At 44.6% G+C, this 25,076-nt stretch overlaps 1 protein-coding gene across 3 annotated transcripts in view; it reads left to right on the top strand.

Moving 5' to 3' along the window:
- Nucleotides 1-1,078: 1,078 nt before the first annotated feature.
- The window catches only part of LOC134465097 (piezo-type mechanosensitive ion channel component 2), a 140,598-nt gene continuing 116,600 nt past the window's right edge, over nt 1,079-25,076 (top strand). For all 3 annotated transcript variants that reach the window (XM_063218542.1, XM_063218541.1, XM_063218540.1), the window contains exons 1-2: nt 1,079-1,783; nt 10,246-10,341. In XM_063218542.1, coding sequence (XP_063074612.1) covers nt 1,720-1,783; nt 10,246-10,341 — 160 coding nt within the window. In that variant the 5' untranslated portion in view covers nt 1,079-1,719. The remainder of the gene's footprint in view (nt 1,784-10,245; nt 10,342-25,076) is intronic.

Raw genomic sequence — 25,076 nt, 5'->3', positions numbered from 1 at the left:
AGGCCTATGTGCCTAGACATTAGCAGAGACACTGTCCCATGTGACCCGAAGGTGGTCAAGAAAGCAATGTCACCATAATAATAAACTTCATACAATTCGAATTGTGCCGCACTTCCCCTATTCTCTAAAAGGATGACTTCCCCAGCTTCATCCTCCACGTAACATCAGAGTAGCCTACTTCACAATTGCACAAAACCTGAAAACGTTCAAGATCGGTCTCTTCCTTCATACCCCTGTGTGATGTAGTTTAAATATCATATGGGAAGATGAGTAAAAATTATGTTTTAAATATCTGGCATAGACTACATATTGAACACCCATATATCTATCTATCTATCTATCTATCTATCTATCTATCTATCTATCTATCTATCTATCTATCTATCTATCTATCTATCTATCTATCTATCTATCTATCTATCTATCTATCTATCTATCTATCTATCTATCTATCTATCTATCTATCTAGGCCTATCTATCTATCTATCTATCTATCTATCTGTCTGTCTGTCTGTCTGTCTGTCTGTCTGTCTGTCTGTCATGTAAATGCAGTGGCCTTTGCATTCCTGTTATCAGTTAAAGCAATAACACTGTCAAAATTATGGTTCTTGTTGTTTTTCCATTCAGTATCACAGAATCAAAACTACTTTCGAAATATACATGTTTATCTGATACTAGGGCCTACTATGTTAATAATAAAATTTTGTTATTATTGTAGCCTATTCTTACAGTAGGCCTAGGCCTACCAATTTCTTTGTGATTTAATATTACTGCATTAACTGTGCAGTAGCATGTCTCTCTTTACTAGGAATTTTCAAATATCTTTATAATCTGCCATATTCCTATTAACATATTATAACATTACATTTACCAAACATTGTTTTACGTAAGGAATCACTTGGAAGTTCCACACGGGATGCATTTGGCTAGATACCATCTCACACAATTAGTCACTGGACCCTCCCATGATGGTTCGTCATTTTGGGAGGTACAGTGTAATGTCATGGCGCTTTTATCTTGACCTCTAACTGGCTGAGATATCTGTCCGTTAGGCTACTGGATAGTCTTTCCAGTGGTTTTGACCGAGATTTGCGAGGAAGTGACAGTACATGATAGTGTGGTGGGTCGGGTCAGAGGTGCTATGTATGTAGCCTATACCACTTTAGGTCAAATAGTGTGCTATTTAGGCTAGTTGGTGCTGATGATTAATCGGATATTTTGAAATAATTAGGTCAATTAACAAGTTTAAAACTACATTTCTGATGACAAAGTTTTTTGAATTTGTGCTAGACGTGTCCTTCCAACGGTAAGAAGACGCATATGTGTAACTTGTTTACCGCCGTCTGGTCCTCAGTGTATTTCATGCCCGGGTCCGGAGCACCAGCAAGCGGCTCCTTTTTCCGCTGCAAAAATGATATTTAAACGAAGCGTCAAGTGTTTCGAAATGTAACTTGGGCGGCATGGGGAAACACAAATGCTCCCGGTGGCTCGATTACTTTCAGTACCTAATTCGAAAATAGTTAATTTTGTTTTACATGTAAACCTCGAACCAGACGCGCGAACTACCCCGGAGCGTGGGAGAAACTTGGAGACGAATTATGTCGCCTCGTTTGGATTCGGGAAGGCAGCGACGGCAGCTGAGAAGTCAGAAGGAAATGGTAGCTTTTGCTATCTGAAAACTTCTCATTCTTTTAACTGGAATTTGTGAAAGCCAAGAAGATGGCTTCGGAGGTCGTTTGTGGATTGGTCTTCAGGATACTCTTGCCAGTTTGCTTGACAACAGGTAAGTCGCAGAGTCATTCCTTTTTATCCCATGACGCCTCGCCTGAAAAGTTATAACGGAATTAATGGAGCTTGTTTACAGTGACCTGTCCAATAATCTTTGTACATTTGGTATTGTAGGAAACAAGCGGCAATGATGGCTAAGCTTTAGGGGTAACCACTGCATATTCCCTGCGTAAACATGCCCCCCCACAGCATTGCCCTGTCAAACTGAATTGTAGTGCTGCAGGTGCGTGTTGCGCATCTTACTAAACTTTGAAACCTCTTGGAATGATCAGCCCCGACTAAAGTCATACATTCAGACGACAGCCTGCTTCGTATTCAATGATGTTTGTTTTCAAAAACTGGTAGGCCTATTGTATTCCGGGAAACTTTGTCATTGCACATTCCAACAATAGCATGGGAAAAATAAGAAGAAATAGTTTTCAGTCCATGATTCCTACACCACGTCTGCAGTAACATTACAGTATTTGAATAGGCTATCAAGAGTATTTGAGATAGCTGCTATGTGAGCAGTAGCGCAATTCATGTTAAGTCTTGAGGTTATGGTTCTTCTCGGCTATTTAGTTCTGATAGGTGCACATGGATCTAAAACGGATTCAAGTCAAGTCAAGTCAGCTTTCATCAGTTTCTTCATATGCACAGGTCATACAAGGAAATTGAAATTACGTTTCTCTCTCTGTACCATGAAGGACATAGACATTCACAGGACTGACATTTACAGACTGACATCAACATGCAATACAGGACAACCTAGGCTATAACATCCCATAACATCCATCCTATAACTGATTATTACAGCATGGCGACAGGGAAAAGTTGTATTACAAGTCAGATCATGATTTTTTTCCACTATAAAGCGTTCGGTTGTGCTGTGATGCAGAGTGTGTGTGTGTGTGTGTGTGTGTGTGTGTGTGTGTGTGTGTGTGTGTGTGTGTGTGTGTGTGTGTGTGTGTGTGTGTGTGAGAGAGAGAGAGAGAGAGAGATAGAGCGAGAGAGAGAGAGCTTATAACATTAATGAAGGTAATTCCCAATCACCAAAGTGGATTTCTACACATACAAAGTCAGTCAGCCAATATCCACTCTCATAATCATTGGGAGGGACATGGGCAAACCAAACTACACACATCCAAACAACCACATGTCATGCACAGATGTGCAAACTCCCATACACCCATACTCATAAACATCTGGACACGTGCTCTCTCTCTCTCTCTCTCTCTCTCTCTCTCTCTCTCTCTCTCTCTCTCTCTCTCTCTCTCTCTCTCTGTATCCTTGAATCTTTCTCTACTGGTCTGGACTGTGCTGCTCACTGTAGCAGTTTGCTGCCTTCCAGTGATGTGTTGAGATGCGTTGCATTCTATGAGTTTGGCTCTCTGAGTGTGTGTGTGTGTGTGTGTGTGTGTGTGTGTGCGTGTGTGTGTGTGTGTGTGTGTGTGTGTGTGTGTGTGTGTGTGTGTGCGTGTGTGGAGTATAGTGTCGGGTAGTGACGAGAGTGGGGGTGGGGGGTAAAATACACTCAAACGGGCAGTTGGCATCAGCCACCTAACACCCCAAACCCACCCGCCACCCAAGCCTCCACCACAAGCCTCCCACCTCCCACCCCCACCTCCTCTCCTCTCCCCTTCAGAAAGTGAATGTGTGGCAGACTCTCATCCCCATTAAGGGCTGGAAAAGTCGTTTTAACCGCATGAATTAATAATGGCACAGCAGAGGGGAAAAGGCAAACTGGCTGCCCATTATCGTAAACGCAGCTTTAATATTTCATGCTTTTTATTTGAAAAAGTGCAGATAAGCAGAGGTCAGTCAGATGATGATACCCAAACACACACACACACACACACACGCGCCTGCACACGCGCATGCACTCGCACATGCATGTACACACACACACACACACACACACACACACACACACACACACACACACACACACACACACACACACACACACACACACACACACACACACACACACACACACACACAGGAATGTGTGTGGGAAGGTGAGACTGTCAACACTGATGTAGGTTTGACAAAGCATATACTGTAGCACAAAGCATATAGCACACCTTTGAAGTATGTGCGTGCGTGCGTGTGTGCGTGCATGTGTGTTTCTGTGTCTGAGTGTCTGTGTCTATGTGTGTTGGAGTAGGGATGGGGAGTTATCTCAGGTGAGATGTGTACTAGGCAGAAAATGTCCCATGCAATGATGTTAATTATCTAAGCATCCATTTTGTTACCCATCAATCCACAATCCATATGTGGAATGTGACCCTTGTTGTGTAACGTGTCAACGTGTTGCTGGTTTTGTGTTACTGTTTTGGTTTTCATCCATGTACTCAATGCTCTCATACGTTAATTTTGTAGGCGTGAAAAATCTTCCCAGATCAGACAAGTCATCATTTCACATTTCATTTTCACATCATTGCTGTTTTTCAAAAAAAGACAAGGCAACACCTGAGGCCAATGCCAGTCCACCAACACTGTGTAGACGTTAGTTAAGCCTGTAATCCTATCCCTTTCACAGACATAAATCCACCATGCAGGTTCACAGCTTTTGTCTGAAAGCGTTTTGTGTCCCCGTCGAATCCCTGTTGAACCCATTAAATATACAACCACATCCTCAGCAAGAGCGTTTCTGACTGTGCTTTAGACCACTAATTACCTTTCTGTGTGAAGACTTTCCACTGAGCAGCTCGCCTGCTGTGGTTATTGTGCGTAACACTGCATTTGAACGCAGACTTAACCCTGAGCAGTCCATCAAGGGCAATCGAGAATTTCTTATTCACTATCCCATCACATAACATTGGGCATAGCATAGCCTTTTCATACTGCTTTTGCTGTTCTGGTTACTAGGGGTGGGCGGTATGGCCAAAAATGTATACCTCGGTATAATTTTAGCCACGGTATATATCACGGTATATATCACGGTATTGTACATTTGTGTATAAAATGTTAAAATTAAGCGTTTTGTGGCAAAATGACCAAAACACAATTTTTTTGGATTTTATTTTTTGGAAATGACTGGTCAGACATTGTTTCATCTTCTATGTGGGAATTCTTGTCATTCAAATCATTTGAAAACAAACTCTACAGGGCGCAATGTGCTATTGCGGTAGACGGTATGAGACAAAATCTCTATCATTGACGAAAAAATACCGCACACGATATTATACCGCGGTTACCGCCCACCCCTACTGGTTACTTACCTGCAGGGCTCTAAATTAGCACCAGCCAACTGGCCAAATGCTGGTGAAATATCAGTTTGGCTGGTAGAAAAGACCAACCTACAAGCCACTTTGACCCATTAGTGGGTGTGAGTGTGACTAGTGAGATTAACATCTAGCCATTTTAGCTGATGATGACAATACATACATTTTGAGCCCTGCTTACCTGTATATAATACACGTAGATAGATCCTGGGTCTATACCAACATCTTGACAGTAGATATTTCCATTTAAATTCTCTTTTTAATTCAAGCCAGAGTCTGGAAGGCTGGCACTAAATGTTTTCACATGTCTTTCAGGAGGGATTATTTCTTTCATTGTCTCTGTCTGCCACAACAGGAGCCCTGTGTGTGTGTGTGTGCTTGTGTGTGTGTGTGCTTGTGTGTGTGTGTGTGTGTGTGCGTGCCTGCCTGCTTGCGTCCGTGCGTGCGTGCATGCGCGCGTGCGTGTGTGCATGCATGTGCGTGCTTGTGTGTGTGTGTGTGTGTGTGTGTGCGTGCTTGTGTGTGTGTGTGTGTGTGTATGTGTGTGTGTGTGTGTGCGTGTGTGTGTGTGTGTGTGTGTGTCCCCGTGTGTGCGTGCTTGTGTGTGCTTGTGTGTGTGTGTGCGTACGTGTGTGTGTGTGCGTGCGTGCGTGCTTGTGCGTGTGTGTGTGTGTGTGTCAGTGTGTCCGTGTGAATGTGTAAGCTAAACTAAAGCAATCCAGATTGAGCCTGATGCACGGGGAGAAAATGGTTTCCTGTTCGTCATACATTGCAACGAGTGTGTGTGTGTGTGTGTGTGTGTGTGTGTGTGTGTGTGTGTGTGTGTGTGTGTGTGTGTGTGTGTGCGTGCGTGCGTGTGTGTGTGTGTGTGTGCGTGTGTGTGTGGCCCTCGCTCGCTCTTCCTCGAGACCCTCCTGTGTGTAAGTCAGGTGCTGGCGGGGCAGGCGGGATGCAGCAGCAGCAGCAGCAGGGTTGATGTGGTGTAGGATGACACCGAGGAAGTGCCGGATCAGAGTGCTAGAAAGGGCAAGTCCATAATGCGATAGCCTTTACTGGACGTTCTGCCATGAAAACAAATAAACAGCTCTCCCTCCCTCTCCTTCTCCTTCTCCTTCTCCATCTCTCTCTCTCTCTCTCTCTCTCTCTCTCTCTCTCTCTCTCTCTCTCTCTCTCTCATATTCAAATTCAATTCAAATTCAAATATGCTTTATTGGCATGCCTGTTAGTGTCAGTGTTGCCAAAGCGTACAGGGAACATCAACATACAGAAGATTACGGTCAATGAAGAACATTAAGAACATTAAGCACACACACACAACAATTCATTGTATACTCTCACTGTCCCTCAGGATATGGCATGGGTATCTCTCTCTCTCTCTCTCTCTCTCTCTCTCTCTCTCTCTCTCTCTCTCTCTCTCTCTCTCTCTCTCTCTCTCTCTCTCTCTCTCTCTCTCTCTCTCTCTCTCTCTCTCTCTCTCTCTCTCTCACACACACACACACACACACACACACTCTCTCTCTCTTTCTCTCTCTTTCATTCTTTCTTTCTCTCTGACTCCTCTTCTGCATCCCTATGTCTTCCTGTCGCGGAGAACATTTTTATGATATAACTCATAGCCTAGTTGTGTGCTTCCCTCCTATCCTGTCTTATCTTTTGCTAAGGATTAGTGTTAGTCATTTCTTGCTGTGAACTCTATCGAACAAACACCCTGAGCACTTACCATTCTTGCTGACCTCCATGCAAACCAACCTCTAATCTCATCGCAGCATTTGCTCCCTTTACGCACACACACACACACACACACACACACACACACACACACACACACACACACACACACACACACACACACACACACAGACAACATACACACACACACACACACACACACACACACACACACACACACACACACACACACACACACACAGATACATGGACTTGCATACTCTCTTCCTCCTCCTCCTCCTCCTCCTCCTCCTCCTCCTCCTCCTCCTCCTCCTCCTCCTCATCCAGTTCCTTTTCCGCTCCGATAAGGCCACTGCCACTGACAGTGTTGTATAAAAGAAATGTTGAATGGTTTCTGTTTTACTCGTTAAAGGGCTCTTAATTCTGTGCTATCGCTCTGACTGTCACATCCCACTGCGTCACATTTCCTCCCCATACAGTATATACAGCTTTAACACTCTCTCAGGGCACCCTCTCTCCCCCTCTCTCCCTCTCCCTCTGTCTCCCTCTCTCTCTCTCTCTCTCTATGTCTCTCTCTCTCTCTCCCCCTCTCTCCCTCTCTCTCTCTCCCCCTCTCTCCCTCTGTCTCTCTCCCCCTCTCTCCCTCTCTCTCCCTCTCTCCCCCTCTCTCCCTCTCTCTCCACATCTCTCTCTCCACGTCTCTCTCTCTCCCCCTCTCTCCCTCTCTCTCCACGTCTCTCTCTCTCCCCCTCTCTCCCTCTCTCTCTCTCCCCCTCTCTCCCTCTCTCTCTTCGTCCCCTCTCTCCCTCTCTCTCTCTCCCCCTCTCTCCCTCTGTCTCTCTCTCCCCCTCTCTCCCTCTCTCTCTCTCCCCCTCTCTCCCCCTCTCTCCCTCTGTCTCTCTCTCTCTCTCCCCCTCTCTCCCCCTCTCTCCCTCTGTCTCTCTCTCTCTCTCTCTCTCTCTCTCTCTCTCTCTCCCCCTCTCTCCCCCTCTCTCCCCCTCTCTCCCTCTCTCTCCCTCTCTCTCTCTATGTCTCTCTCTCTCTCCCCCTCTCTCCCTCTGTCTCCCTCTCTCTCTCTATGTCTCTCTCTCTCGCTTTGTCTGTCTCTGTCTCTCCCTCTCTCTCTCCCTCTCTCTCTCTATGTCTCTCTCTCTCGCTTTGTCTCTCGCTCTGCCTCTCGCTCTGTCTGTCTCTCTCCCCCTCTCTCCCTCTCTCTCTCTCTCTCTCTCTATGTCTCTCTCTCTCTTTGTCTCTCGCTCTGTCTGTCTCTCTCTCTCTCTCCCTCTGTCTCTCTCTCTCTCTCTCTCCCTATGTCTCTCTCTATCTTTGTCTCTCGCTCTGTCTGTCTCTCTCTCTCTCTCTCTCTCTCTCTCTCTGCAGCACTTTTCTTTTATGGGAACATCACTGTAATATAGTTTTTCTTTGGCTTCACCCAGGCTTGATCCTGTGACATTATAAAAAAAATGAGAGTTGTAAAAGTACATTTCAAAAAAGGAAATTTGTTCAGAACAAGGGGCATAAATTTGCACTGTCACCAAAAAAAAAAAAAAGAATTCAGAATTGAATGATACGTAGGCTACATATCACTATAGCTGATCCAACTTGAGCAATGGATCAGCGCCAATGCAAGGCAATATTGCACTAAAAGCCTAAGGTGTGACACCTACAGTCCTATGTAGAGACCCACAGCTCAGCTTTTTTTCATTGTGAATCCAACAAAAGCAGCCTGCCATATTCATAGTGTTTCTTTGTTAGGCATTATGTTTTCCTGGACTTCATTCATGATTTATGATGTCTTTCTCAGCACCTGTCGGAGAAAATGCACTGCAGCATTTGTGGTTAGACCACGCTGAATAGGCCTGCATGCGCTTTAATTTTGGTCTTGGGCCGTTGTACGCTTTAGACATTTAATCTGGCCCGCCACACTCGTTAAAAGCTCTGACATGATGACTGGGGCTAATCCTTATAACGCCATGTCCACACAGTATTGATGACTGGACGTTGAAGTGTTCATTTGGAGTTGTATTTTTTGGAAGGGTAGTTTTGCAGAATTTATACCGTTAGTAGGCTATAGCTAATAAATAGCATAACAAGCAATGCCAGGGGGAGAGTTGGAGGTTATAGTTAATTTTTTTTGGAAGGGTTGTTTGAGGAATTGCTTGTTGGTAATGAACAGCACAGTAAACCATTTGAGACAGCATCTTTGTTCACAAGTACAGTGTGCAGCAGAGAGCAGAGAGCATTTGTTTGCCCTATCTTAATTTGATCTAGACTCTGCATTTGTGTGAAAGTAGAACGGCCAGCTTGTTGGCTAAGGTACTCTATAGCACTAGTCACTATGCACTGGCACTGCACCCCCTACACCAAAACAACATATCAGCACTTAATATTACCCTATTCGTCTGCATTTTACTCAAGTATGTAGTAGTTTATGTTATTTTTAAAAGGTTATGCTTCTCCATGTATTGCATTTGCTCTGTAATACCAGAAAAATGTACGATATACCCAGTGCCAGTGATCACAACCCTGGAATACCTGGAATTACAAGCTCACCAGTATGACACGGAAATTGCATTTATAAAGATTTTGGCAATGGTGCTTATTCCAAAAAACGAAACAATCTGTATCCACCCCAACATTCCATTACTGAGCCTGTTGTTAGCAGGGCCGGTCATTTGCACTCAACTGGTGGTTCAACTTCGTCACATTTTGTAGCGAACAGGTTGTATGCACTAGCCTACATGTAACAGTTGTTACACTCATTTCATAATGTAAATGCAAGCAAAATATGAGCATTGTGACTGAGAGACATCTATTTTTCTACAGATCTTGCATCGTTCTTTATCATTGTAAGGGGAACGAGTAAAAGTCTGTATTTCAGTGTAAGTTTCACTGTTACTATACTGCCATACAAAGTGCAAAGTACAGTTGCTAGTAGTTATGAATGAAGACCATTTTCAGTCTAAACTCAACATATTTTGTCAAAATTGATAAATCTCCTTTATCTTGTGACAAAAGCCTTATGGGCCAAATGTTTTCCGCTTTAGACATATTGTTAGACAACCTTATACTAAGGCTTTTCTTTTCTCCCCAGTTTGCCTTTGTAGTAAGGCCCGACCGATATATCGGCCCCACCGATATACCCACCATCGGTATCGGCCATACTTTCAATAAATTTTCACTGATAAGTTTGTATAACTTTCACAACCAATTTTGCAGCTTTTTCGTTCTGAATGCATCATCTATTTTGCTCTCCCCATGAGAGTTCATTATTATAACTAAATATATGTGTATATATAATAATAATAATTTATATTTAAATACATTTTTAATTATGAACAATATTTCTATATATCGGTTATCGGTCTCCCATTTCCATAAATATCAGTATCGGTATCGGCCCTGAAAAAAACATAAGGGTCGGGCCCTACTTTGTAGGGTATACGTAGATGTGAAAGGGATGTAAAGATTTACTGTATGTTTTTTTGTCTAACTAATTACGTTTTTTTTCCTGTGTGTGAAGAGTCTAACCTGTCCTCTGTGTCTGTTGCTCCTGCAGCATGCCTGTTCCGGTACAATGGGTTGTCCTTCGTCTACCTCATATACCTCCTCCTCATCCCCCTCTTCGCAGAGCCCACCAGCACTACCATGAAGGGTAAGGCACACATGCAGGCACGCACACACGCATACACACACGCGCATGCACGCACATTCTATCTCCCTCTTTCTCCCTCTCTTTCTCTTTCTCTTTCTCTTTTCTCTTTCTCTTTCTATTTCTATTTCTCTTTCTCTTTCTTTCTCTCTTGTTCGCTCTCTCTCTCTCTCTCTCCCTCTCTCTCTCTCTCTCTCTCTCTCTCTCTCTCTCTCTCTCTCTCTCTCTCACACACACACACACACACACACACACACACGCATGTGCACACACACAAGCTCACTTGCAAACACTCTCTCACTCCCCCACTCCCCCACTCACACACACACACTCTCTCTCTCTCTCTCTCTCTCTCTCTCTCTCTCTCTCTCTCTCTCTCTCTCTCTCTCTCTCTCTCTCTCTCCTCTCTCTCTCTCTCTCCCACACACACACACACACACACACACACACACACACACACACACACACACACACACACACACACACACACACACACACACACACACACACACACACACACACACACACACACACCACTGCACTGACTCTACAGATCGAGACACAAATCCAGCCATGTGTCTCTGCCCCAACATCCATCTTGGGCTAAGCTAATACCCATCAGTTCCAACCCACCATCCTTTCCTGTCCGCGAGAAGGAGAGAGAGAGAGAGAGGGCCACTTGACTTAATGAAATTACACTTTCATTCAGGACTGTTTTCCTTTTTCCCTCTCAATTTGCCTCATCCACACACAGAGGCTTTAACCACACACTACCACAGGAGGCATGGGGGTGATGTGAGAGCAGTTCAGGAGAGCCACTGCAGTGCTGTGTGGCAGAACTGTATGGTATAGCCCAGGCCTGCACAGGTCATACCAAGGGTGTAGCCTCTTTATGCAGATGGGTCCGTCCACGGTGGGTGTTTGTATGCATGTGTGTACATGTGGCGTGTGTGTGTGTGTGTGTGTGTGTGTGTGTGTGTGTGCGTGCGTGTGCGTATTTGTTATATTGAATGAAAACACTTGTAGGACAATGTCCTAGTGTGCAGCAGGGAGGTGGAGACTGGTAGGAGAGGGGAGGAGAGGAGATCAGAGGAGAGGAGAGGAGAGGAGGAGAGGGGAGGGGAGAGGAGAGGAGAGGAGAGAGGAGAGGAGAGAGGAGAGGAGAAGAGAGGAGAGGAGAGGAGAGGAGAGGAGAGGAGAGGAGAGGAGAGGAGAGGAGGGTTTTATATGTTGGGGGGGGGTGGCTGGGGCTCAGTTGCACATGGGGGCACATTAGTCTGTTTCATTTTGTAATAATAAAGGGGGGTTTAGAGTCGCGCGTTCGCGGGGGTTCTGCACAGAGAATGAGCCACAGCGCCCCCCTGTGCAGCGACAAAACGACCCCTGGCTGCAGTACACGCATGTTTCTCCCAGGCTGAAATGTCCGTGAGCTGAGCTATGCTTGAAGACGGTGATTGGTCAATGCGCTTACGGCAGTCCGGGGGGAACTCAGCCCTGATAGGTCAGTTGTGTTCTATTCTTCTACCCTACCGCGGAGGTTTGAAGGAAAACGAAAAACACGATGCAGATGACTTGGCAGGAAATCACTGGAGTTTACTTGACAGGGAGAAGAGAAACTGTTTTTTATTTCAGTAGTACAACTTCCAAAAAATCAATTAGAAATATCCATAAAAGGCCATCATGGAAATGATATGTTTGTAGTGTGGTAGTAGCAAAGAAGCCTCTTTGTTCTTTTGTAGTGTGGCAGCTAGCTCATTAAAAAAGGGTTCGCTAATGTCCTGTAGAGTTTGAATGGGTTTGGCTGACAGTTGCTAAGCTAGCTGTTAATTAGATAGGCTATCTATTGTATTTAAAAATGGCTTTTGTTTCATTTAACCACCTCAACTGTAAAACATGAATAAAGAGAGACTCTTGTATGCTATCATCCATGTCTAATTACGCCACAACTTTTTAAATTAATAGCAAGAAGCCTCTTTGTTGATACAGTATATAGTACAAGTAGTGTGGCTAGCTAGCTTCTAAAACAGGGTTCGCTAATGTCCTGTAGAGTTTGAATGGGTTTTGGCTGACAGTTGCTAAGCTAGCTGTTAATATGGCCATTAGATGTATTGTATTTAAAACGGCTTTTGTTTGGCATTTTAACCACCTGAACTGTAAAACATGAATAAAGAGAGAATCTTGTATGCTATCATTCATGTCTAATTACGCCACAACTTTTTAAATTAATAGCAAGAAGCCTCTTTGTTAGTGGTAGAATTACGTTTCAGGTGGCTAGTCAACTAGCTTTGAGTTTGTAATGACTGATTTAGCTGGCTAGCTACTACTAGGCCCCAGGTGTGAATGGCCATTCATGCTGTCTATTGTCTTTTAAAATGGCGTTTGTCTTGCATTTAATCTCATGTAGTACTTGACCAAAAATAAACTGATGTTGTACCATCTAATTATGCCCCAACTTTTAGAAGTAGGCTACTAGTGGAATATTACGTTTTACATAGCCAGCTGATTAGCTTTGTGATTCATTCTAGGGACTGGGCTCAACTGAATGAGTTAGTTCGCCCCCTGTTGTCACGGAGGTGAATTGACGTCATTAAAATCTCCTCCTCCCTCCCCCCTTGCCCCACTCTTGAATTTTCGGCGGGAAAAAAAAACACCACGCCCTTTCGCACGCATTCGCATGTAGGTCGACTATGAGGCAATACCCCCCGCTGACAGTACGTCTATGCTTTACCCCGCAATCGGCACCGCGTGACTATGCATCAGCCTTAAGGGGGCCGTTGGCAGGCTTATTATGAGGTCAAGCGGTCGTTAGGAGGCTTATGATGAGCTCAAGGGGGGGTTTCTTCAAGGTTGAGAACCGCTGCTCTGCAGTGTTGACCAGGGGCGGATTAAAGGGCCATCAGCACAGTGCCCAGGGGCAGTGAGGGGGCACCAAAGGCACAAACTTACTATTTATAAAGGGGGCACCAGTGAGGTATAAGAAGAGAGAAGAAAGGAGAAACTACCAACTCCTTTTGTCATTGTGACACAGCTCTCCACAGCACTCAAGTGCACACTGCACACAACTAAACCCTTGCAAGGGGTTTTAATACGGTCCTGATGTTGACCCCATGACAATGACAGCCAGGAGTGACAGTGATCTGATGGCAATGGGAGTACAAGAGGGAGGGAGGGAGAGAGAGAGAGAGAGAGAGAGAGAGAGAGAGAGAGAGAGAGAGAGAGAGAGAGAAAGAGAGAGAGAGAGAGAGAGACAGAGAGAGACAGAAATAGTGAGAGAGGGCGAGAAAGAGAGCAGAGAGAGCAGAGAGGAAGTCTGTGCAGCACAGAGGAAAATCGGAAGCAGACATTTTAAAAGAGGATCACTTACGTGCTCATCAATACTTAAGTAGGCTGCAGGCTTTGGAGAGAGAGGGGGGGGGGTGCTTGTTACGGGTAGACAGACCCATGCTGGAGATGCTAACATCACAACACGGGCCAGTCCAGTCCACGTGGCCAGTGCTGAATGTGGAGAGAGAGAGAAAGAGAGAGAGAGAGAGAGAGACAAAGAGAGAGAGACAAAGAGAGAGAGACAAAGAGAGATAGAGAGAGAGACAGAGAGAGCTTTGAATGTTTTTTGTGTGCAGGAACTGTAAACTGTAACAGGAAATGGAGTCTAATGTAATCTATGAGTTTTAAAACTCCACACCAGCCAACGCATGTTTATTGTCACCCCGAGGCTCCTCCGCTTTGTAAGTTTGGGAAACTGCGACTGTAAAGAAGAATACTGAATGTTCTACTCAGCTGTATGGCTTTAAATCTTGTGTGCCTTGAGCTTATTTTGCTCTACTAGGTACATAAAAAGTGGGGTATTGGGATTGGGTCTGTGTGAAGCAATTTCGCTTAGTGTTGCAGTCCATATGTTATAACTGGAGGCTTGTTTGCCCTTGTCTGGTTTAACGCTTAACGCTTTTGTGCCTCCGTCTGTGTATGTATCCTATAGGGTGGCACATAAGAGACTAGAAATAGCGCCCGGTGCTCTTTGTGTAATTTGCCATATTCACACATGTACTGTACGTGTACACAGACCCACACACAGGCTGTGTTTGCTCAGTACTCTGTGCAATTTATCTCTCGATGAAAGGCAGTAGGCTATGCAGCGTTGGAGCTGCTCCAGTCTCAGAGAGGGCTCTCCCTCCAGTGCTTGGCCACTGGTTTGAATGGAGCACAGTCAGCTGATATACTATGGGCTACTTTTTAGTTGACATTTGGCAATGTAGGCTTTATTTTGAAATGCACAGTGCATTGCACAATCTGTCGTTGTTGTTGTTGTTGTTGTTGTTTGTTTGTTTACTTTCACTTTCCATGTCTTTACAGCATGTAGATTTATGTGTTCTTGTGTTGATTTGCACTCTTAACCAATATATACATGTATATACTGTATGCACGTACTAGGGCTGGCGTTTCTGGAAAAAATGCGTATCACGGTTTTCTTGATGAAAATGAATATCACGGTTCTCTGCACAGTGTTTTTTCATAAGCAGCAGTTTTCCCCCACATCTCAATGTTTCTGAAGAAAAGGCTGATATTGAATTTAAAAATGAGATAAATCTTGAATTGTAATTGATCTCCATTTCTATTTTAATCACTTTTTTGGAATAATAAAAAAAGAAACCTTCTCTCATCAAAAAGTGAACCTTGTGTAGGTGAAAACCGTTTTTTTTAACGGTCTACCGCCCAGCCCTAGTACGTACATAAAATGTGTTGTATAAGCCTACAATAGATCTACTAAGTAGTTTTGCCTCGGGCTGTTCTGGTATCTACAGTATGCAGACACTGGGTGAGACTGTTTAGGGAACTGGAACACAATGCTATACTGTAGACAAGCATTGTGTGTGTGTGTGTGTGTGTGTGTGTGTGTGTGTGTGTGTGTGTGTGTGTGTGTGTGTGTGTGTGTGTGTGTGTGTGTGTGTGTGTGTGTGTGTGTGTGTGTGTGTGTGTGTTCATGATATGTCACCACAGCCCTTCATAGTGTTTGTATCTTGATGTGTACCATTGTGTATATCCAGTACTGTACGTTTGAATGCACTTCTGAAATAGCTATGGGAAATTGCAATGGTGAAAATGTCTAGTTATGTGCACTACAGGAGAAACCAATACTACAGCTGTGTTACTGTTAGGCAGAGGTGGAAGAAGTACTGAAGTTGTGTACTTAAGTAAAAGTAGAAGTACCCTGCGAAAAAATTACTCAAGTGAAAGTAAAAGTTGTTTCCCAAAAACGTACTTAAGTAAAAGTCCTAAGTACTAACTTTTAAATGTACTTTTCAGTTAAAAAGTACAAGTAGGCCTACTCACGCAATGGCTGTCTTTCTCCATGTCTACCTACTTGATCCAATAGGAAAAAGTGTCTGCAACGGTTTTCGGTTCTATTTGAACATGACTATGGAGTCCTGTTAATGTTTTTAAAAGTATATTTTCTGTCTGGGTGTCAATTTGGAAGAGGGGCTTGGTCCCGCCTCCCTGCCCGCAGCTGAGGCTACTGAAATATCCACGAAACACAACAGGAAAACCTAGGATAAATGTAACTAGTAACAAAGTCTTCTCCTAGAAATGTAAGGAGTAGAAAGTACAAGTAATTGTCAAAAAATGTAATTGAGTAAAAGTAAAAGTCTGCATTTTTATTTTTACTCAAGTAAGTACAAATTCCAGAAAAAACTACTTAAGTACAGTAACGAAGTAAAAATACTTAGTTACGTTCCACCTCTGCTGTTAGATGATTGCATATCAGAGATCAATATAAGTATTTACGTCTTTTTTATTTAGTATAAATGTGTATTATTATGCAACACCCACCCATAAGCTTATACACATACTGTTTACGCTTATTCTATCTCCTTTGTTTCCCTTGTTTCTCATACACTTTGGTGCGAACTCCCTTCATCTCTCTCTCTCTCTCTCTCTCTCTCTCTCTCTCTCTCTCTCTCGCTCGTTCTCTCTCTCTCTTTCTTTCTCTCTCTGTCTCACGCTCATTCTCTCTCTCTCACACACACACACACACACACACACACACACACACACACACACACACACACACACACACACACACACACACACACACACACACACATACACACCAGGTTGTAAAGAGCACGGCAAGATGTTAAAAGCATCTTTTGACTGTTGTGTTTTTTTTCTCTCTCAACATTTGTTTAATTGTTGCTGATTTTCTGGTCATCTGAGGTTTTATGAGGCCATTAAAATTGTGCTTAGTGTACCTTTGCCAGATTGCTTAATTATGGCTGGTATTTGCATAGGAGGCCTTTTGTTACTAAAAGCTGCACATGGGAGTTTTAGCACCCTCAGCCCCGCCTGTGAGCTTGTTAAACACAAAGCAGTCACGTCACATCAAGGTGGGCTTGGATCCTTCGTTTGGATCAGGTCCTGCATATTGCTGGGCCTAAATGTTCTGGGCCGTCTTCACTACTGTATCACCAATGGAAAAGATGCTGATGATTATGATGACCATGATGATGGTGGTGGTGATTAGGGCTGCACGATATCAGAAAAAAAACGATTCTCGATAACAGCATGAAATACCTCGATAACGATATTTAAACGGTATTTAGAAATATAGCCGAGTGTTTTTCTTGTCATATCACTAATTTGTCGGTCTGTGTAGGGGGCGTGGCTTTGGTCATGGCGTATTGCGTATTTGTTTATATTCAGCAAGTGATTGTACTGCAGAGGAATGTTTTACTTGTTCGCGATAATTTCATTTTCACGATACGCATATTGCCACTCTTGATATCACGATTTCGATACATTTTTGATAGACTGTGCAGCCCTAGTGATGATGATGATGATAATGACTTGTTACGTTATTATATTTATACGTGACGTATGCGCCAGCGAGAATGGCAGCAAGTTTTGTAGCTCCTTGTTTTATGTCTGTTCTAGTCGTCTTTCGTGTTGTTTTTTATTACTTATTTTCCAGTTCTTAGATTAGCGTTTAGTTGTTGTTTTTCTGTATATTATTATTGATTCGTTTTCTTTATTTTTAACGTGGACAAGAAGTTATTTATTCCGATATGGAGAAGTCTGTGCGTTGCTATGGACGCTGCAACATTGTTTACTCGCGCAACCAGCTGATGGATCTGCGGAAGTTTGCTGATTCTGCCGCTGTTCATGTGGACATTCCAAAAGAAGTTTTCAGCTTTCGCGGATGCAGAGCAGGGGTCGCAGTCAAGGCCAAGCGACGGGAGAAGAAATGGAGATATAAGCCCTCTGTTCCAGCAATTATTATGGGAAACGTGAATTCGCTAACCAACAAAACGGACGAGCTGACCGCCCTGGTAAGAAACCAAAAACTGTTTAGAGAAGCGAGTCTAATTTGCTTCACGGAAACATGGCTAACTAGTCTCACTCCTACTTCTAATGTTGACATACCGGGCTTCAGCGTAGTTAGACTTGACAGAGACAATGCACTTTCAGGGAAAAAGAAAGGAGGTGGACTGATTATGTACATCAATCACAAGTTTTGTCATCCCGGACATGTAACGGTGAAGGAAACAGTGTGTAGTAAAGATGTGGAGCTACTGGCCATCAGCGTACGTCCTTACTACACTCCAAGAGAATTTTCACACTGTATAATAATCTGCGTCTATGTCCCCCCGAGAGCGGCGCCCGAGACTGCCTGTGACGTCATTCACACAACTGTTGCGAGGCTACAAACACAGCATACCGAGGCTTTCTTTGCCATCACTGGGGACTTTAACCATGTTACCCTCAACTCCACCCTCACCAACTTCCAACTTCTGTACATCCCAAAAGTACAAAGGCTACCAGTTACCACACACACTTTCAGAGAATGGACACCAGAAACTGAGGAGGCACTAAGAGACTGTTTCGAGACCACTGACTGGAGTATACTGCAGGGCAGTGATGACCTGGATGAGGCCACAGCATGTACTACTGACTACATAAACTTCTGCATGGACATTGTTGTACCAACAAAGACGATTCGCTGCTACCCCAACAACAAACCCTGGGTAACCAGGGATGTCAAGCAACTCCTCAATAAGAAAAAGAAGCTTTTTAAGGAAGGAAACTTGACTGAACTGAGGAGTGTACAGCGAGAACTCAAAAGCAGACTGAAGGAGGCCAAGGTGGCATATGGGAAGAAGGTGGAAATTAAAATGAAGGACAATGCTAAAGAGGCATGGCAGGGGATTAAAAAAATCACTGGGTGTGGAAAGAAGAGATGTATGGCAGAGGGTGAATCAATGTATGGCAGAGGTTTAAATCAATGGCCAATGATTTAAACCATTTTTACAACCGATTTGGAAACTCTGGCACAGAGGGAAGCATTTCTCTTGTCACCTCTATAGCCCCTGAATCCCCCCAGCCCACACTTGACAACCACTCTTCAGCAGGCTCCCATCTCCCCCACTCAAAACCCCCCACTCCCGTTACTACTTCACCCAGCTTCACTAACAGGGACACTTCATCCCCACACCCTCCTACTCTGCCTATGGTCACCACTCCCACCATCATCAACAATGCAGCAGTACCTCCACCAATGGACACAGCAGGCTCACAAATCCCCACTACATCTATCCCCCTCCCCTGCTCCTCACTTCTGCGTCTCGGAACAACTTACCCACCACCCACCCCTTTCCCACTCCCCCCTTACGCCAACCCAGCACTTCCACAGCCGACAATCACCATTGATCAAGTTAGTGGGACACTGAAAAAACTTAAGTCAAAGGCGGCCGGCCCTGATGGCATCTGTGCAAGACTGCTAAAGACATGTGCTGAGGAATTAGCTGAGCCTCTTCATCACCTTTTCAATAGGAGTCTACAAGAAGGCAAAGTTCCTATCTTGTGGAAAACATCATGCCTGGTACCTGTTCCAAAGAAAACTCACCCCAAAGAACTTAATGATTACAGACCGGTTGCCCTCACCTCGCACCTAATGAAAACTTTTGAACGAGTGCTGCTGCGCAACTTTCTCAAACCCCAGGTACGCCACGCACTGGATCCTCTGCAGTTCGCCTACCAAGAGAACGTGGGAGTGGAGGATGCTATCTTGTATCTTCTTCACAGGGTACATGCTCACTTGGATAAGGGTGGCTGTGCTGTGAGAATCATGTTTTTTGACTTCTCCAGCGCATTCAACACCATACAACCACTGCTGCTGAGAGAGAAATTGGTGCGGATTGGAGTGCAGCCTAGCCTGGTGACCTGGATCACTGATTACCTCACAGAGCGGCCCCAGTTTGTGAGGATGGGTGACATAACATCGGAGACAGTGATTAGCAGCACAGGAGCGCCACAAGGAACGGTTCTCTCCCCCGTGCTGTTCACCCTGTACACCTCTGACTTCAGCTACAATTCTGGGACATGCCACATGCAGAAGTTCTCAGACGACACTGCAATTGTGGGGTGTATAAGAGACGGTCAGGAAGAGGAGTACAGGGGATTGGTGGATGACTTTGTAGGATGGTGCCAAAACAATCAGCTGCACCTGAACACCACCAAAACCAAGGAAATGGTGATCGATTTCAGGCGCTCCACCCCGCCCTTGGTGCCTGTTTCTATTGGGGGAGAGAATGTGGAGACTGTCTGTACTTACAAGTACTTAGGAGTGCACCTTGACAATAAGCTGGACTGGTCCACAAATTCTGATGCACTTTACAGGAAAGGCCAAAGCAGGCTCTATTTCCTCAGAAGGCTGAGGTCCTTCAATGTCTGCAGCCAACTTCTGCTTATGTTCTACCAGTCTGTCATGGCCAGTGTGCTCTTCTACGCTGTGACTTGCTGGGGTGGAAGCATTAGGAAGAGAGATGCTGCACGCCTTGACAGACTGGTGAGGAAGGCGGGGTCAGTGGTGGGCATGGAGCTGCAGTCACTCACCTCAACAGCTGAGAGCAGAACACTGAGCAGACTGGACTCTATTATGGACAATCAGCATCACCCCCTTAACGCCACCTTCACTAACCAACTGAGTCTGTTCAGTCACAGACTCCGTGCTTTCACCTGCAGGACAGACAGGCTAAGGAGGTCCTTTGTCCCTTGGGCCATTCAACTGTTTAACAGTATACAGAAGGACACTAAGAAGGACATCATTATTGGGGATTGGACTGCCTGAGATGCCAGAGCTGGCCCAGATCTGGAACCTCTTGGCATGTGTGTGTGTGTCTGTGTGTGTCTGTGTCTGTGTCTGTGTTTGTTTTTATGTAGCTACTTGACACCTGAATTTCCCCCTGGGGATCAATAAAGTTTCTCTACTCTACTCTACTCTACTTAAACTCAAAACAGTTACGTCAAGGTGGGGTTGTTTGGATCAGGTCATCACAATGAATATATACATTCGGTGGGTCATCACTGTGCAGAGCAATGATCGGGGTGGTGGTATTGGTGATGACGATGATGAAAATATAGGTTTGGATTAGGGCTTGCTTGGAATAGCTGGATGATGATGATGATGATGATGATGATGATGATGGTGCTGGTGATGGTGGTATTGATGATGATGATGATGATGATGGTGATGATGATAATGATGATGATTATGATGCTGGTGGTGGTGAAGATGATGGTGGTGGTGTTGGAAAATGAAGTAGAAACTTCCCATTTCAAAGTAATTTTGGTTAATTTTAGAACTTTCTTTTACTTACTATCTCACTACCTTGGGTGACTGGACACAACTTAGGCTATACATTCTTTTTATAGATTTCAAAAGTTTCTCTCTATATAGAGCCGTTGGGGTATTACTGGAAGGGCTGGGTGGAGGAGGTTGGGTGATGCTGGGTGTTGTGGGCTTGGTGGACGTTGGGGTGTGCAGCTGACATTTGATGCCCGCTTGAAAATTAATATCTGCACATTATACTGATGATCAGTTAGCTAAAGGAAATGAAAATTGCACTCAAGGCATAATGTGAACTATATACTCAGTGATGTGGAAAGCAGTAGAATTGGACAGTTGATTAAAACCCAGGATTGAGTGTGGGTAGGCGCCGGCGGCATATATACCAGAATGGCTCACTGACTTAGCCCTCCAGTTTCCATATTCCACATTTATACCCATCAGTATGTGACTGGGATCGAGAGCAGGGCTGGACTGGCCACATGGCATAGCGGGCATTTCAGGTGGGCCCACCCTTGAGGACCCCTATTTTCAGAAATGTAAAAAAAGGTGTGGGGCCGAGGTTGGGGGCTGAGGATGTTGCTAATTATGGGGGGTCCCTTTAAACCAAAAGTGCCTGGGCCCTATATTTCCTCCCAGTCCAGCCCTGATCAACAGAATTTTAGGCTGGCAGCAGCGATGGCCCGTGTGTCACATTACCATTATTATCGCTGCAGTTTTACGAGGCGCTCGTTTAGGCAAACTTGCCTCCAGCCGGCCCGGCCCGGGTCCAGGAGGTTAGGGCACCTCTTTGTGAACCGGCATCGCCATCCCTGCTCTGGCAGCAGACACAGTCAGGCAGCCACAAAAGTTTTTGACAAAAGTTGGTTCCCCTATACACACACACAGTCATACAGACATACAATACACATTGCAGACACACACACACACACACACACACACACACACACACACACACACACACACACACACACACACACACACACACACACACACACACACACACACACACACACACACAGAAATACATTACGTGCACACACACACACACATACACACACATGTAGAAATATGCATGCGCGCGCACACACACACACACACACACACACACACACACACACACACACACACACACACACACACACACACACATGTAGAAATATGCATGCGCGCACGCACACACACACACACACACACACACACACACACACACACACACACACACACACACACACACACACACACACACACACACACACACACACACACACTTACAGACAAACACACAGAGCCACATGCTAATCATTATTATTATTGCAGTGGGACCAGAGTGAGCCGGAGCTGGAGTTTGGGTCTCAGGCCAGCGATCCGTTGGCCACTGTCATAGCTGGCAATAACACTGGTACTGGCATTGGCACTTTCAGTTGTGATTGTGTGTGTGTGTGCGCACGCGCATGTGTGTGTGTACACTATATTTCTGCATGTGTGTGTGTGTGTGTGTGCGTGTGCGTGTGTGAGGGATGGATCCCAGATTAACAAGCATTCTTCAGGCTCAGTCTGAGTGGCTCTGGGGAGATGCAGAGGGCAAATTAGCAGCCGTCATTTGGTACTTCTCTGGTACTTCTAATGAGGCGACCAAAAGCTGTGGTCATAGTGGTTGATGGGTTAGAATTGTGTGTGTGTGTGTGTGTGTGTGTGTGTGTGTGTGTGTGTGTGTGTGTGTGTGTGTGTGTGTGTGTGTGTGTGTGTGTGTGTGTGTGTGTGTGTGTGTGTGACCCCTGTGTCTAGATGTACTTATATAAGGAGCCACGTAGAATGTCTATAAACCACCGCCTTCAGTTGATTGATGGGATAAATAGTACAAGCACATACTAACACGGTACAGACACACAATACAAACACACACAAACACAGCCAGTGAACAACAGGACCTCAAGGGCCTGCCTATATCCTTTAGGCCAGATTTCTTCAAACTTTGAATTTTTGGTTTCCTATATTTTATCAAAGTATGCTTTGCTGTATTTGTCACTTGTGCTTTAAAGGTACAGTGTGCAAGAAATGGTCAAAAAAGGTACTGCAACTAAGCTGGTAGCGTTTTGGAGAGCGCGCACATCCAGATTGGACAGGTGCCGGACTTAAACACGATTAAACATGAAAAGAAGGAAGGTCCGCACACTGTTGCTGCTCCAGGTTTATTAACACAACGTTTCGACCATGCAGTCTGGTCTTCATCAGGTTCCTGGCTTGTGGTGGGGAAAGGTGAGTTGTGCTTAAGAGAAGAGATGTGAGGGGAAGAGATGTGAGGGGAAGAGAAAGTGAGTTGATACACCTGACGAAGACCAGACTGCATGGTCGAAACGTTGTGTTAATAAACCTGGAGCAGCAACAGTGTGCGGACCTTCCTTCTTTTCACTGCAACTAAGCTGCTCATTGAAACTGTGTTGTCTATTGCCAAATTTGATCTTTTCATGAAAGTTTACCAAGTAATAAACTAATATTTTCTAGTATGGCCCATGCAGCTAAAAATGGCTATTTCTGGAAATTCAAAATGGCGGACCTCGGAGAAGATCCCCCTTTTCATGTATGAAAAGTGCTATTTTTCCAATCATAATGAATACTTAAAATGTGATGGTGGTGGTAAGTATTCATGAAAAAGGTAACATTAATGAATGGGTAACATGAATTCTGGAAATAAACGACTAAAAATCTTACACAGTGCACCTTTAAGTGCAAAGCAAGGAGCTCCTTAATGCCTCTTAGCTCCTTAATGCACGCCATACCTCCAGTGGCACGCTGTGATAGTCATTGAATTGTTAATTACCATAGTACTACAATACTATGACATAGCAAAGGGCACTACAACTTGGTCATTGCAATTCTGGTAACAGCAAATTTATAACGCCGTGTCTTAACGGGTTAACAAATGCCCAAGACTTCTGATCACTCCTGTGTCAAAGCCTTTTTAACAGGGATACTGGCCATGGTGGCTATCAGAATGTATATTAAATATGTAATATAATATTTCTCAGGCCATGTGTCCATGTGCAGTGGTAAAGGAACCACTCCTAGTAAAACATAGCCTGTATACATATACCTGTTATATAAAGCTGTTCTGTTCCATTCCATGCTTTCATTTGTTGACATCATTATTTATTTATATGATTTATTTCTGAACACATGATTGATGGAGTGTATAATTTTGCCTGTTAACCTTCTGTGGTCTGTTGACATCCAGGCTGTACCTGGTAGCTTAGGAGAGACTAAGCTTATTTGACATTACATGTGATGAGAGATATAAGACAAATAATGTCGTGCTCTCTTGTTGTTTCTACCCACACCCATTCTCATCCAGACCATATCTCACCTGGACTGTGTGAAAGCCATGCTTTCTGTGTCGTTTTACATAGTATATAGGGTGACTGTGTGTGCGGGTTCTCATATTTTTGTGTTTAATGCTACCTGAGATACTAACTAGAAAGACTTCTCATAATACTAATACTCAGTGTGCTTATATCATTATGGATTGTGTGTGTGTGTGTGTGTGTGTGTGTGTGTGTGTGTGTGTGTGTGTGTGTGTGTGTGTGTGTGTGTGTGTGTGTGTGTGTGTGTGTGTGTGTGTGTGTGTGTGCGTGTGTGTGTGTGTGTGTGTGTGCGCGTGTGTGTGTGTGTGTGCTTGTGTGTGTGCGTGTGTATGTGCACGCGCGCACACGTGTGTGTGTGTGTGTGTGTGTGTGTGTGTGTGTGTGTGTGTGTGTGTGTGTGTGTGTGTGTGTGTGTGTGTGTGTGTGTGTGTGTGTGTGTGTGTGTGTGTGTGTGTGTGTGCACATATGTGTCTGTGTGTCTGGCTGTGAGTATCTGCCAATGTAATACACATTCTCATATACACAGAGACACAGTGTGTCAGTGTGTGTAGCAAAGATATCTAGAGATATGTGGGAACCCCCTGGCCCCGCCTCTTGCATTAGGTTTTAAAGGCCTCCCAGTAATGATCAGATATGTGCTTCTGGCACGGGAGCACTCTGAGATGAGGTCACTCAACAGACCAGACTGGACCAGACTGGAAAAGGACATGCTCTCCTGCTCTGCTCTCCTCCGCTCTCCTCTGCTCTACTCACTC

Source organism: Engraulis encrasicolus, chromosome 16 (assembly GCF_034702125.1).
Source record: "Engraulis encrasicolus isolate BLACKSEA-1 chromosome 16, IST_EnEncr_1.0, whole genome shotgun sequence".
NCBI classification, from domain to species: domain Eukaryota; kingdom Metazoa; phylum Chordata; class Actinopteri; order Clupeiformes; family Engraulidae; genus Engraulis; species Engraulis encrasicolus.
The sequence above is the reverse complement of the archived record's forward strand: the minus strand, read 5'-3'. Positions and strand labels throughout refer to the sequence as shown.